The sequence below is a fragment of the Aulostomus chinensis genome, chromosome 20 (assembly GCF_037954235.1).
Source record: "Aulostomus chinensis isolate RoL2024-O1b breed Wild chromosome 20, RoL_Achi_v1.0, whole genome shotgun sequence".
In the NCBI taxonomy this organism is placed as follows: Eukaryota; Metazoa; Chordata; class Actinopteri; order Syngnathiformes; family Aulostomidae; genus Aulostomus; species Aulostomus chinensis.
This window is the reverse complement of record NC_141339.1, coordinates 7,390,343-7,406,465: the sequence shown is the minus strand read 5'-3', so window position 1 is coordinate 7,406,465 and position 16,123 is coordinate 7,390,343. Positions and strand designations below refer to the sequence as shown.

Below are 16,123 nucleotides of genomic sequence, written 5' to 3'. Positions count from 1 at the left end.
ATAGCTGTTTAAACATTACTTCTAGGAAATGTATTTTTTTTTCCTCCGATAGATACATTTCTTCTGTCACCTGTAACTTTTTTCATGTCTATCTGTCCTGAAATAAGCAACATTCCTTTTTTAATTTTGTCATACATGGGTCCATTCTATGATGTTTCATTCCCATATAAAGTATATACAATCTATGATCTAATATCCATAATTTAACAGATTGTGTGGTCAGAAAACTCTCTCATGTCTAGAATGAAATGAGGTATTACCTAGTTTTGCCTATGTGACACGTTTTCAATGCGATAAGAAAGTGTAGTGTTGAACTGAATGAGAGAATCTCTTGTCCTTTTCCAAAGAAAACCAAAGCTATCTAAATCAATTTCTGACATTACCTCCGTCGTCCTGTCCTCGAAGCCAGCCTCATCCACTCGCTAATTGGCCTTGCTTCTCATTACGTTTCCCTTTTCTACCTTTCAATTGGACAAGTCATCCGCCACTCTCCTTGACTGACATCTCTAGCGCTCCAATCTCCTCCCAGCGACAGCAGACGCTATTTGAGTGGGGAACAGCGGGTTGTTGTAGTTAGAGCCGGTTTAGTAACGTCAATGGAAAGCACGCGAAACAGAGACGAAGCGAGTTACGGTCTATACTGAAATCCGCGGCTGCACCATGCTCTCCAGGTCCAACTCATGTCTGTGGATTACATTCTGCTTTCACGTATGCTCTTACGTCGACAGTGGGGAAGCGCAAAATGCGAAGGAAGGTAAGTTCTTAAAGTTTGGACTCTCCTCGATCCATCGCATTCATCCACAAAAAAAATAAAAAAATAAAAATAAATAAATAAAATGAAATAAAAATAGAGTGGGTTCCAAATCCAACAGCCGTTGTATTTCTTCCTTGATTCTCACGCGATGCTATCTCAAAAATAGTAGATTTCGAATGTTCCTTTGCAGTCAGATAAGGTCGGCGATCGTGGATGACACCGCTGTCTGCTGCTGGGCCGCTGAGAACTACCTCCTGTTTTTTTGTCTTTTTTCCCCACGCAGGGCAATTAAAAGCTATAGAACAGGGATTCCGCTGTAGCTGTAGTTTATTTATGCTTCTCGACCGCGGTGTAATCGGCAGAACTAGTCTGTTATCATGGATTAACAATCCATCATGACAAATTAGGTAACGTCAGCGGATCGATCGTGACAGAAGGCTCACCTCGATGGAAGTGAGTGATCGGTTTGGATGGACACAGTTTTCGGAGGCTTTTTTTTTCCTCCTAGGTGGCTTTGCTATTCGAGTCCATGTAGTATTGTATCATGGAGGAAAACACATTTTCCTTAATCTGCATGGTTTGCTCAAATTGGCGAGAATGCGAGAATGAACACTAGCAAATACAAGAAAACGACAAAATAAAACTGTAAAGGTAAAAAAAAGCACTTTTAATTAACCGATTTCACATTATATTTACTGAACATTTTTTTTTTTTTTGCTAAACTCAGAAAATGGTAGGCAACAGAGCACAAGCACTACCCCGTATTAACTGCGCGATCGATATTTGGTGGCTGATTCGTCGCGTAAATCCTCGGTATCTGTACGTGGGATCGCATATAACATCCATACGAGATAATCGGATGCGATTTTAGGCATTAGTTCTCCATTGATTTAGCTGTATTTTGCAAATTTACATGTAAGTATAAAACAGCCATGTTTATGAAAGCCGCATCGTTTCGCTGCTTGCATCCTTTTACACGACGCAGGATGGTTTAAACTGAAACACCTAGTTTGAAGATTTTTTTGTTGTATGATCATTTTGAACAAATTCATCAAAAATTTACGCGCTACTTCTATGTACATTACATGCAGCAGCTGTGCTTGACTTCAGCGCTGCAACTTCTACTTCCAAACGGATTTTAATGTCATATGGTTTTAAAAATAACTGCAAGAAAGGGTTTGATTATTTTGCAGATGCCCGGATCTCCATATCTTTTATTTTAGCCTCTGTTCCGAGACTGTTTCTTCGTTATGGTCAGAATCAGTGTCTCTGCACCACAAAAAGTTATCCAGCAGACACAAGGACAAGTCGTCTGCAGTACATATTCATAGATGCTTTTGCTTTAGCTGCTACTGGTAGAAATTAGATCAGGGGTAAACGCGCGATAAAAACAAACAAACAAACAAACATACAAAATTAAAACAGATATGTGGCCTCTGTCCTTGTGAGATTTAACCACCTGCCTCTCCGTTTCCTGTCACTAGTGATCCTGCTGGATTCCAAGGCACAGCAGACTGAACTGGAGTGGATCTCCTATCCTCCCAACGGGGTAGGTCTGTAGAATCTGTGGCACACAGGAGGAAACCCATTACATTCGCATTTTCCACATCTTGCTCTGTATTCAAACATCCATCATTTGAATAGTACAATAGATTTAAAATAAACAGAACAAACACACATTAGCATCTAGTTGGCTATATAAAATGCTTTACAGATAAATAATAAAGTGGCTGTTTCTGTTATGAAACTTCTGTCTTTCTACCTTCAGTACTTGTATGCCTTTAGGAACGACTTCCACATGCTAATCTGATTAAAAAGCAAGCTATGAAACTTTGAATAAATAATATGAAATATTATAGATAGAATAGATAGATAAAATGAAGACAATTTTTCTTTAAAGATGTTTGTGCATGGTAAAAAATGCATCCACAGATCTCCTGCATCCCAGGATGTTATATTTTACTGAACAGGCTAAAAAAACTACATTCCTCACAGGATAGTCATCCACGGCATTGTTCAGTAATCATATATCATTGCCAATTGTAAACATCTTTATGAAGATTTCAGTTTGATGGTTTAACAATTTAAATGGAACATAAGGTGTTTATTCACAAATGTGCATCTTGTTTTGTTTTTTCAGTGGGAAGAGATCAGTGGCTTGGATGAAAACTATACACCAATTCGCACATACCAGGTTTGCCAAGTCATGGAACCCAATCAGAATAACTGGCTTCGGACTAATTGGATAGAGAAGGGTGATGCTCAGAGAATTTTTGTGGAATTGAAGTTCACCTTGAGGGATTGTAACAGTCTACCGGGTGTGGTTGGCACTTGCAAGGAGACTTTCAACTTGTATTATCAAGAAACTGATTCGGAGGTGGGCAGGAGCTTGCGGGAAAACCAGTATGTGAAAATTGACACAATCGCAGCGGATGAAAGTTTCACTCAGGGTGACCTAGGTGAGAGGAAGATGAAACTGAATACAGAAGTGCGCATAATTGGCCCTCTGTCCAGGCGGGGCTTTTACCTGGCCTTCCAGGATGTAGGGGCATGTATCGCCCTGGTTTCTGTCAAAGTTTATTACAAGAAGTGCTGGTCTATCATTGAGAACCTGGCTACATTCCCAGACACTGTGACAGGATCAGAGTTCTCCTCATTGGTGGAGGTTGAGGGCATGTGCGTGAGTGATGCCGAAGAGGAGGCCGACAACTCCCCCAAGATGCACTGCAGTGCTGAAGGGGAGTGGTTGGTGCCCATTGGAAAATGCATATGCAAAGCAGGATTTCATCAGAAAGGAGACGCATGTGAACGTGAGTTGCTTTTCTTTTTATGATGTCAGTAACAAAGGTGGTGATAAAGGTGGATATCATATTTAGGCTAAGCATCCTCAGTGTAATTATTTGAGTGTGTTATTGTTTTTAAAGTTTTCAATTTATAGCTGTCAACAGAATTTAAAGATTCTGTCGCACAGGGAATAAATATTATTTTTCTTGTCAGGTCAAACACTCCTCTCTTCCTTGAGACAAGGGATCAAAGAAACTTGCCACTAGTTTACACAGTTATAGTGAGACGTCCAGCCAGTCATTCTGTATTGCTCGGCCTGGGAGAAATTACTCCTCATAGAGAAGGAAAACAAACAGCCACTGTACAGTGGCATTTAGGTCTTTGGACATTCATGAGGGAGCCTAAATTGAAGGTCAAGTACAGTCTCAGCAGGGCTGTTTTGCATTGTCATGGTGCTTGGTTGTGCTTTTCCAATAAAAGCTGCTGTAAGTGATATAAAAATACATTTTAATGTTGTTTAAATACATGCCGAATGGCTTTACATTCTGACAGCTGTAAGTAGCATAGAGTCTTTTGTCAAGTAATGTGGGTCCTCCACTGCAGTAACCGGTAAGGCCTTTTCTGGTATTCCGTTCCCACTTTCAGCCCACCAGGAGTGAAGATTCCGCATTTTCTGTTTACTGCAGAGTGGGGGGATTTGGAGACCTAATTACTGACCAAACACTATAGTGATGGCTTTCTGAACACTTATTTGAACAAAGTGCAAATCACTTACTGTATCTTTAACAATAACACTCCAGAATCCTCAGAGGATTATTAATAGTGGCCACCTGACTTGAAAGACGCAAATCACTATGGATTAAAAGGGGGTGACTTAGGTCACAGATCTTAAGTGGACTGCCTTTTTTGTGAAGTAGACAATGTCAATCTAAGCAGCTTATTGGGGCAGTGGCCAGTGGTAATCAAAGGGAATGTGTCTAAGAACGAATTAGTATCCTGGCAGAGAAGCTTTTGTGCCATGCTGTCAACTATAAGATACCCCCCAAAAAATATAAATTCAGCAATGTGATTTGTGATGTAATCTTAGCTTATCTTTTATTCAACCTCACAGAGTTCTTTTAATAAAGAAAAGTTCCAACTTTTTAATTTATAGTTATGTGAAAAATACCTGCAGATACAGAGCCGTACAAAAGCCCTCCTGGTTTTATGTATGGTGATCAAATTCTAGATATTGCGCCTTTATCCACTTTAGCTCCTCTGAAGCGTTTGTATTTATAGGTAGTTAAAAATCAAGAGAGAATTTCAATGCAATCAGCATGTCATCCTACAGCTTTTCTTAAGAATAATCAGTACTTACCCTTAGAATAATCTAAAGATATCAGAATTATTTATTCAACTGAATAGAAGAGCTAGAAGATCAAGTGACTGTTGGAAATGAGAGATCCTGGTTAGTGGACACTATATTAAGATGTTTAGTGAAAGTATTTTCCCTAATGTTAACCATGGTTATTATGCACCTTTGCTGTAAAGGCTTCAGCATACTTAGATATACCAGTTCATGTACTGCGTGTTTCAAGCAAATTTGAAATACTGAATATGTGCCAACTTAAGTCTGTCTTCAAAAAGTTTTCGAAGAGAATTTGTGGTGCTGTGTTTTTTCTACTTTGAAACAAAGCTATTTCTTGACAGTTCTTGGGCTGGAAGCTGCTATGATTAGAAAATATGGTTGTATACAGTATGTACTGAATATTCTGAGAAGGGTTTTTACAGGTGGAGCCAGAGTTTAGCTGTCAGTCATGTCATTAGATTAGCCTGTCTGTGGCTGCAAATGCCTCATGCAAAATTTGTTGATCCACTCATTCATCACTGTCAGAGAAGAGGGACCCCCTGTCTTTTCACCCCAAAATCCCCACCCCCCAATCTCTGTTCAACTCTTTGTTTGGCAATCTGTGTCAGTATATGTCACTCTTCTTCTCTACATGCTGTGCCCTGAGGTTTCTGTACAATGGGTGTTGAAGTGTCCTCGCCGCCTGTGCAGGGTTCATTTTGCAAAGAAGTGCTGTTGTGAAAATAGTGCCCATTCATTCACTGGTCCCGTTTAACGGCGGCTACTGGTTGCAATAGAGCCATGGAGTCATTTAGAGGAAGAGAGGACCCTTGTGAGAGGACATTGGCACCTTTGTTTTGCCCAATCCCAGGAATGTGTGTCTGATTTTGACACATCATATCATTGTAACCAAATAACCAGTGCCTGAGAAAAGATTAACTGTAGACCCCTGTCCCACTGTAAAAAAGGAGATGCCTATATCTGTAGCAAAGCAGATAAAACTGGCTGTAACTTGCCACTATCATGCATGCTAACAAGAGAATTAATGAGAGAATACAGCATCCTGTAGATGCTGGTGCCATCCATCTTGACTGTCAGGGAGTTAGGCATAAGTAAGTTGGAGACTGATTGATGATGGAGCCCCTGAGGGAGGGGGCTGAGCAGTCAGATTCTGACTGCAACACCAAGCATGTATAGAATCCACTGGGTGACCCAGCTCCAGGCCTTCGAAGGAGCGGCACTTAGCATTTCAAATGAAGCCAGGAAGCCAAGTGTCAGAAGGTCCTAATACATCTTGATGCTCCTCTGATTGATAGGGTGTGAATTTAATACACCAAATGGCTGTCTTTTACAGCTGCTGCAGAGCTTAATTATGCAAATGACAGGTGTGCATGGAATCCACAGGAGTTCTAAATGGACCTAAATCATTCAAGATTGAACTAAATTGGTGATGGATGGGAGCTTGTTGTGTCACTGCTTGTGTCTGCTCCTTGTGAACACATGGCATTCTTCCACAGCCCGGGCTTTTCCTCTTTGTTGCCTTTCTCCTTTCAGGTAGCAGTCAACATCACTGATATAGTATTCTTTGCTTAGGATGTTTAATACAGCTGGCAATGACCTTCTGATGGATCTGACACAAGGACTTTGAAACACCAAAAACATAGAATGTTCAACACCTAATAATTTAATCATCATTTAAGTCAATGTAAATTGCATATTTCTAAGCTGTGGGTGCTTCTGGTGGATATTATTTTACTATTGACATTTTATTGACGAAAAAAGTTCATCCCACAAATTATAGTTAGTCAGAATTTTAATTTTTAGCCTAGGGTTTGGTGATAAGTCCATTGCTGAATGTCTTTTAAGGGATTTCATTTTTTTTTAATGGTTTCGTTTTGTTAATACTCTGCAATATCCAGAATTTGACTGATAGAATAGATAAACTGTAAAACCCAATTCAAACCAGTATTGTTTTAGTTTTCAAATCAAGTAATCCATGTCACATTGACTGTGACTGCTTTTGACATATGGACCAAGCCTATGTTAGACCCATGTCACTTCTTAATATGACACACCCATCTTTGAAGTCTGATGTAAGGTTTAAATGCACTTATTATCATAATAGGAAAACTAAACATCGGTGATCATTTGCAAGATTTCCATTAAAGATTTAAAAAAATGAAATCTTTTCAAGTTGGGGATTTTTGTCAGTTGATTAAATGAAATATAACTAACAGTTTCGGTTTACAGATATATTCAGTCATTTTCATCATGTAGACCCTGTATAATTAGCTATAGCCAGGCTTTTTTGCTGCATTTGCCCCCACCATCTCTTCTGAAATTATAGAAGTGGTGATTGCATAGCAAATTTCTGCTGTAGAGGGAACACAAAAAAGGCAATGAAAAGGGTTGTACATTTCAAGTGATGTTACATTGTTGTGAATCGATATAATATCCACTTGCTATCTTGACCAGAGGATATTAATATATATATCGTGCAATTCTCCTCACAATCTAATTTCTATTCATTAGTTGAGATTAACCTCAGCTGCATCCCTAGGATGATAAACGGGCAGATTGTGTCAATGTGTGATTTTACAAGCTGTAACCTAGACTATTTACTGTTTGAATGCTGTATCTAGTGCCAGCGTCTGAATATACACTCTCATTTTAAATACAAATTCCTGTTTTTACATACAAAATTCATTTAGAGGCGCATTAACTAACTGATTTGGCTTGTATGTCTCGCAGTTAAATTCATATGAAACACTCTAATTCATACTCTCTGCAAATGCAAATATAGAAACAATGGAGTTTGTCAAACCTATCTGCTATTTGATGTCAAACTGAAATCACAAAGAGAAAATAGTTGAGTGAAGACTTATCATTATCTAGGTCTTGGAATCTGGCCTGCCATGACTAATTTCAGACCTTGTGTCACATTGCATGAATAGACAAAATGCAGAGAATGTTATATGGTCAGCTAAACTGATAAGGAACTTTGTTAAAAGGAGATGTCTGTGAATATGTGTCAGATAAGGTTATTTCCAAGGGGACACTGGGGTCCACATGTTGCCATGCATTAGGTCAGTGAATATTAACTTCATTTACACATGGCTGCAGACCACTGCCACGTCACAATAGTGGCCTGTCGGTTGTGTTTAGTAATGTGAGCGCACTGGCTGACAGGACACTGTCAAGATGGAAGATGGATGATTGCAGCAGTTGACCCTTGCTCGCAAGAACGGTCACCTCTCTGGCCTCCTTTCCCTGCATGACAAAAGACCCGTCCCTCCCCTATGTAGCAACCCTCATCTCCACTTGCACTAACAGGTTCAGACATCTTCATTGATCCCTGCTTCCATACCTCTTACAACTCTAAGCATTTGCCCTTTTTAGCTGTCCAAACTGGGACAGATGTCTTTTTTGTAATTGCTTACCTGCTGACTGCTTTAGAGGGATGTGATTAGACAGACCAACTCCATGTCAGAAGACAATGTCTTTGAAGCTCTGGTGCTGTGTCACTATGGCATGAGGGTGAAGTAATACACTACTGGGCCTGGGGACTCGCCACCATAAGAGGCAGTGGAGAGGACACAGCCGTCACAGGAGCTTTTCCTTTGGGAGACTTTAGACCACCTTCTCTGTACTTCAATTTCCTGATGGAAAAATCAATAACATATTACATAACGACTATTTTTCCCACTGTAATGGAGACAGAAGCTAAAATGTATTTGGAAGGCTCTGTTAAAGCACATCTTGACATATCTTCAAGAGAATTATATTAAAATTAAGAGAAGTGCTGAATAATTAAACTAAATATAAAACAAATTGCAATTTACTAGATACAATTTATAATGGTTATGTGTGCAAAATAAAAGCAAACAAGGAAAAGGGCCCATTACAGGCCAAAACATAATGAGAATGACTGCTATTCATTCTGTTTTTCAAGATTTCTTACAGGAGTGGAAACATGTAGTTGTAAATATACAGTATACTACAGATGTGGGGTTGAGAGGTCAAGCTGGCATCTTTGTGACAGGGGGCCTGACTCCTACAGTGATGAGCAGCTGGTTTGGCATTTTCTGTAACAGCTCTAGGAGCAGAGGGTTTTAGGGGCTGAAATAAGATGGGTGGGTGCTGGGTCAGGAGATTTGGTAGACATTGGCACAATTTGGGGATACTTCTCAGTTGCTGACTGGGGACATTTTCAATACCAATTTTGCTTAGGCTGATGGGAATTTTTGACCTTTCAGAACTTTCTTAATCCTTGCTTCTGTACCCAGAATGCAAAGTCCATGTTTGTCAGCTGTGAATTTCAGCATGCTCACTTTTAGAGCCAGGCACCTTGTGCATTATAGGTAATTGTTTGGCTCAGTTTAAAGGCCCACTCTCCGATTTCAGTGTGGGTGAATCGAGCTAAACAGAAGTCCCTTCAGCAAGTATTTTTCCATATCACTGAGAATTAAAAAAAAAAACAAAAACAAAAAAACCTTGCCTCATGATGAGTTACAGACAAAGAGATTTCCAAGGAGGGTTTTGTTTGGACTTAAGTTCCTGCTCAGACAGGATGAGAACCTGTAAATTGTTGGATAGAACAGTCTAAAGTGCTTCTCCATCTCCAAATCTATGCAGTATTTCAGGAGTAAAAAGTGATAACAGACTTTTACTATTATAACAAGCATCAACTGCTAACCCCTGCTTATTTCACTTATGAGCTTTGTTAATTCTTCTTGTTTGTTGTCTTGATCCATTGTTTGTTTTATCACATGTAAAGTGCAATAAGTTGATATGAAGGAATCAGAACTAATGTGTGACACTCCTAGTAGGCTTATCCTTAATAATATTGCATAATTATTCTGTTTGTGGGTGATTTTTTTTTTTTTTAAGAAGGCAGCAAATAGCTTTATCTTTTTTCCCATGACTGCTTACTGTATATGGTTGGTAAAAAAAATTAGGCCTTCAGCTGGGGTCATGGCAATTACTACAACATGGAATCTCGACTTCACCCTTAAGTGTTCAATTTTTTTTGTGTTATCCTAAACATACTAATTTTCAAATTGAGCTGTAGTATCAGCGTGGTAATACAGCCACAGCATTTGAATTTTTGTCACAGAATGACTTAGCTCACATCTGTGTTCAAGCGATCAGATGCTTCTTTTTGGGCTTTCTCTACTCAGAGGGCAAAGTGGCATGCCCTCCAACACAGTGTAAGGGAATGCTAATCTTTCTTTGTTTCTGGTGGAAAGCTACTTATCTCCTGTTAAGCACAGAAACCTCAGATGAATGGGCCGGTTTTCTGTGTGTGTGGAGGGCAGTAGCCATCTCATGCAGTCATTCCAAGTATGTGTAAGGTGGAGGGAGGGTCCAGTTCAATGTGACATCAGATTCATTGAGTGTTTTAACATATTTTTCACCATAAGACAAGCCTGTACCTGTAAAGCTTGTTCAGGCTGTCGGTTCTTTTTGGACTGGGTTTAACATTGAACCTCCCTATGCTTTGCGTAGATTTTCAGCAAGGCCTATGTTCTTTTTATGTTCTGCCACTGTTTCCAGGAGCTTGGTGGACGTCTGCTCTCTCATAGATGGGAGATAAACATGACTCCAGGCAAGACCCAGCTGCTGCATCTCTCTTTCCTTATGAAAATTAAAGACAATGGGCTTGAAGGAAAAACATAAATTCAATACCTTCTTCTTGTGTTGTTCCTGTGGTAAGGTATGTGACCACGTTAATTCTTTAGTAAATGCCTTACACTAAATCTGGATATCAAAGGCTACTTAATGGTTTGGATGGTGCAAATCTAAGCCCAAATTTTTACCAAGCTCTAGCAAGCTTGTTAGCAAGGAAGCTTCAGAAATAACTCCTCCTGTTTCCCTGTAGAATGGACTTGATTTCTCCAAAACATTTATAAAAGAGTATAACCATCACCTGCAAGATGAGCTCAAATGACTTGCCTTTTGGCTCGTCAAATAGAGGTGATACATAAAGCCAGGGATTTTCACAAACCTGTCTCTCTCTGTTGCCCTGAAAGGTTTCACAAGATATACTGCTTCTGATATTGCAGGGGTCTTAGTCCATAAAAGAGAAGAAACCTTTGTTCTAAATCCCCAAACTGTCGGTAAACACACCCTGATGAATGTCCTCACAAATTATTACGATTTATTGAAACAGAACATAATCTAGTCAGAGCAACATGCTAAAGGCATGGGACTACATTAGTGGTAAAGGAATGAGCTGTGTTGGTCGTTGACATCCCTCTCCATAGTCATAGCATATGGTCACAGTCCTAATAGTATGCCTTGAAAGCAAAACAGAAAATCAAAGCAGGAGTTGGTGTTCAAATAGTATTTAAAAGTTGCCTGAACATTGATTAGGGCTGCATCTACTTATCTTTTTAGTAATCTTTGTGAAGACATGACATTGACCTGCATTCATAGGAGCCAACCTAACCCTTACCCTCACACCTCAACCCTAACCTTAACCAAACATCAGAAATTACATTTTTTTTTGGTATTAGGACTTCTTCAGTCCATGTGTGGACTAAGGGTCCTGATAAGGTTAGTGTTTGTACCAGAAAGGTGTCCAAATAAGTTCTGTACTTGTGTGACATCGGCACGCCTTCTTCCCTCCTATTTTTTTATCTTTGTCCTTTGTCTGTCTCTGTCACTGCCACTCACAGCATATGTGACAGTTAATACCCTTTGAATAAAACAATGAATGAATCAATGAAGACAATGTATTTTGGAGTAACTGATAGGTACAGGTACACAGTACTGTTAATGTAGCCATAGACTGTTTGTGTAGTGATTGTACAACAAGCTACTTGAACTTGATTTAATAACTTTTACCTATCTTAGTTCATTTAGTTTGGTAGAATTGCATGGCAAGGCAATAGTAAACCAAAAAAAAGAATTCTCCATTAATAAAGTTATATGTATGGTATTCCTGAATGGAAAAAATAGTCCAGGTCATTTGAATATTCTAATGTCTACACAATTCAAGAAGGACCCACTATCCTTCTTGTGTGCGGCATGGCTCAGGGGTAGAGTGTCCGTCTAGCAACTGAAGGGTCGCTGGTTCGATCCTTGACCCCGGTGACCATGTCAAAAGTGTCCTTGAGCAAGATACTGAACCCATAATTGCTCCTGATGAGTAGGTTGGCGCCTTGCATGGCAGCCTTTACCATCAGTGTGTGTGAATGGGTGAATGAGATGACAGTGTAAAGCGCTTTGAGTGCTGCTAAGGTAGAAAAGCACTATATAAAATTAAGTCCATTTACCTTCTTGTGTTTAAGTCGTATTAACTTCACAAAATATCAAATTTAGATATAAGATATCATCTAAAAGGACTGTTTTGTTAGTACGGTGGTGCAGTGGTTCGCGCTGTTGCCTCACAGCAAGAAAGTTCTGGGTTCGACTCCTAGCTCAGGCACGGGATCTTTCTGTGTGGAGTTTGCATGTTCTCCCTGTGCCTACATGGGTTCTCTCCAGGTACTCCGGCTTCTTCCCACCATCCAAAGACTTGCAATTGAGGACTCGGTTAATTGGATACTCTAAATTGACTGTAGGTATGACTGTGAGTGCAAATGGTTGTCTGTCTATATATGTTGGCCCTGCGATGGACTGGTGACCTGTCCAGTTGGGCTGAGCAGTTTTATCGATTCTGCAATATATATCGATGTTTTGTTTCCCCAGAGGGTATTGATTTTTCAGCTGTGAGTATCGATACGTTAAGCCCCATTAAAATCCCCCATGTCCCGCACTTTGCAGCAATAGCAATTCGGTCTGCCAGCTGCTAGTGTCGCTGTAGAGCATTTCTAGTTACCCAGACGCCGACGCCTTTCTCAACCGGTTAGAGCTGAGAGATTCAGGAGAATGACGGTGGGTATAAATCCAGTGCCTGCATGCTTAAACGCAAATGTGTCGGAGCATTTTGGGTTCAAAAACAAAAAGGAAAGCGACGAATGAGACAAAAGGCGGTTTAAAAACTTTGTCACACAAACATTAAGTACTCTGGAAATACCACCAACTTACGAGCCCTCCTAAAACGTCACAAGGAAATGCTAACTGAGACCGAGCCAAAGAAACTGCGTCGCGACCCGAAACAAACCACGCTGGACAGTGACGGCGGTTGTTGCCACAAGTTCCCATTTTCTTCACCGAGGTCGCAGAAAATTATGGAGTCCATTTCCTGCTTTATTTGTCAGGATTTGAGACCTTATTCTGTGGTGGAAAACACCGGCTTTAGGTGCATGGTGAACGCGATGGAGCCCTGCTATGCTGTTGTCACCTGCGAATTCAATTATTGGCTGCCATGGTTTATTTTTAGTTAACCTGGTGGCTAGACTGGCTAGTAGCTACCTCATGTTCAGTATCAAGCTAAAAAAGCTGCCAAAGAAGGCCGCTTGCTGCACTTTAATTCTCCATTGTTCACGTTAATTTTCAAAAGCTTGAAAGCTATAATTTGCACTCAGTTTCAGTAAATGAAACAAATTTTCTCACCACTTCTTTGATTCATTTTGTCCAGCATTTGCAAGCTGCCAGTCAGAGCCATGTATTATATAATTGATGCTTTCACTTCAATTAATTCAATCCAAGTCAATGCAACACTCACAAGATGTCACCAAAATCACTTTGTCCCTTTAAAATCTTTCAGAAAAGGATGTAAGTATCAAATTGTATTGTTCGCTGAATATTGTGATATATATCGTATCGTGAGATAAATATCGTGCATTGTATTGTATCGCGAGATTAGTGTATCTCTACAGCCCTGCTGTCCAGGGTGTACCCCGCCTCTCGCCCGTAGCCGCTGGGATAGGCTCCAGCCCCCCGCGACCCTTAACAGGAATAAGCGGAAGAAAATGGATGGATGGATGGATGGAGGTACACTAGGCTTCAAGGTCCACACAGGATAACATAATCAAGCAGGCAGAGGAAATCTCTTTTAGGGCATAACTAATATTCACAGAATTCACATTTTACCAGTCCTGTGTTTAGAAATTATATTTATAAAGCTATTTACCTACTAGAGTGACAGCAGCCAAGGAAAACATTTTACAGAAAGCAATGTGTCCTTCTGAAATAAGAAACTTAACTGTTCCGTTTATCATTCTTGATCTGTTCTACCTGGCTTTCATAGGCGGCAGGGCCTGCATGCTGGCTCTGTCGGCTGCTCTCCTCCCTCTGCCTCTTTTATCACTCTAATGGGGTGCTATCTCCAGGCTTCTCTCTCAGGGTCTCTGCAGGCCCTCTAGGTGCTGTTTAACATGCATTCTTTCCACATCTATCCTGACACATGGGCAGATTTAACACATAATCAGGTTGGATATAAGGATACCTGAGAAGGGGGTGGGGGTTGGGAGGGCTAGGCCTGACTCGACTCATCATGCTTGGACTGAGGACACAGAAAGGCTCATGCTTTTTATCCTCACTCTGGTCCTTGCAGCCTGCAAAACACAGAGGGAGGGAGTCTCCCATATTCTTGTTGCAGCTCACTTTTAGCCCCTCCCCAGGAATAGACTTGGATCAGTAACTCCCCTTTCTACTCAACTGTGATAAATATAGTAACTTTATTTAGGTTTTATAGTTGCTTGCATCACTTTACTGAAATGTACTAATATATACTACCTCTAATATACTTTATAAAGTTTTTCAGACCCCATGTAATACAGGTTTTGGTCAGATTATAACTTTTTTTTTTTTTCAAATGCTTCATGAAACTTAAAGAGAAATAATCAATCTTCTCTTTTATACAAATGCAAATTTTTTTTCTGAGACCAAATACTAGTTTCACCACATGGCACCTGGATTACTGGGATGTAACCAAGGAAGGTTTTCGCATAGTAGCTGTGAATTCAATACAATACTGTGGTATTACTTTGAAATTTGCTTCATACTGGTACTGTTTTGATTCTGTGAGTTTGGTCCAAGTTTCAGAGTCTTTAGTTATTTAGTAACTTACAGTATACATGAAATGATACTTTCTGAATAGCAACAAGGGCCCAAAAAGGAAAATTCATGGCCATAGATTCTGACCTCATGTATGTGGCCCATTTCGGTACTTGATGCTATTTACACAGTTGGCAGGCAAAGTACATGATTAATTCAAGAAAAATAACACAAAAATACTGACCACCATGTTCAATGCATGTTCAATTTTCTATTTTGTCCTGCAAGGTATTTATCAGGCGGTCAGTGCTCCTCTCCCTCTTTGCAGTGTCATGACAATGCCAGAGCATGAGAGGAATTGGATGTAAACCTATAATCTTAACAAGCTCAGTTCAGAGGAAGAAGGAATAGCCGAGAGCCTTTTTTTGTGTGTGTCTGTTCAAGATAAGGAGACTGTGTTTTACTCTCTGGGCCTAGTGTGGGCTATGATTGAGACAACATAGTCACAGGAGCATTTGATTATCTCCATCCCACCTCTTTCAAGACCTCTACTTTCTCATGCTCTTTTTCTTTTCTGTGTATAAAATTGCTGACTGCGGCCTGTCTTCTCACACATCACTGGATGAAAGTGCTTGACCACTGGAAGGGAAATTACAGATGTCTGCTATGTAGCTTATTGAGGAGCTGCCTGGAATGGCTGGCTTTTTTGGTCTTTCTCTGCTTAACCTCAACCCATTCTCTGAGCACCAACTAATTGCTCATGTTTTGAATTAGCTGGCTTTGTGTCTGCTGCTTAGCTGTTCTCATATTGCCTGTGTCAATAATCAAAGCAATTAGTTGGCCTTTATCCAGACTTAAATGAATCAGTCTTTTATTTCGAGGAGATTCTCTCATATAATTCATTCTACAAATGTAATTGTATGTTGGACTAGAAGTTCTCTTGGACAGACAGTGAAATTCTACAGTTCTATGCAACATTTGACCATGTTTGTGAGTCAGTCTTTGCCATGAACGTGTCAGTCAAAAAAGCTCCTGGGCTCCAGGCATGTTGTTATTGCTTTATAGATATTTCCACGTGGAGGGAAAGTGTTCCTGTGAGGACAGCTGACAAAGAACCTCTCCCTCACTATCATTCCATCTCAGTGTCTTTCTTTAAGAGAGTCTCTTCAGCATCGGGTGCCAGGAAGAGGAGCTCGCCAGTAGCAAGTCAATGTGTGTGCGTGTGTGTGTGTGTGTGTTTTTTGTGTGTGCGCGTGCGCGCGAGCTGCCACCACTGGGAAAGGAATGTTGGTCTGGAACCGCTGCGTTTGTTCTTGTCACTCAATGTATTACCAGTTGTTGGGAGAGCTGTAGAAACACTTATTTGCCTG

General features: G+C 40.2%; 1 protein-coding gene across 2 annotated transcripts in view; it reads left to right on the top strand.

Annotated features, from left to right (window-relative positions):
• The first annotated feature begins 554 nt into the window (after window positions 1-554).
• epha7 (eph receptor A7) overlaps window positions 555-16,123 on the top strand; it is a 102,252-nt gene continuing 86,683 nt past the window's right edge. For both annotated transcript variants that reach the window (XM_086190211.1, XM_086190212.1), the window contains exons 1-3: window positions 555-754; window positions 2,239-2,303; window positions 2,895-3,564. In XM_086190211.1, coding sequence (XP_086046337.1) covers window positions 661-754; window positions 2,239-2,303; window positions 2,895-3,564 — 829 coding nt within the window. In that variant the 5' untranslated portion in view covers window positions 555-660. The remainder of the gene's footprint in view (window positions 755-2,238; window positions 2,304-2,894; window positions 3,565-16,123) is intronic.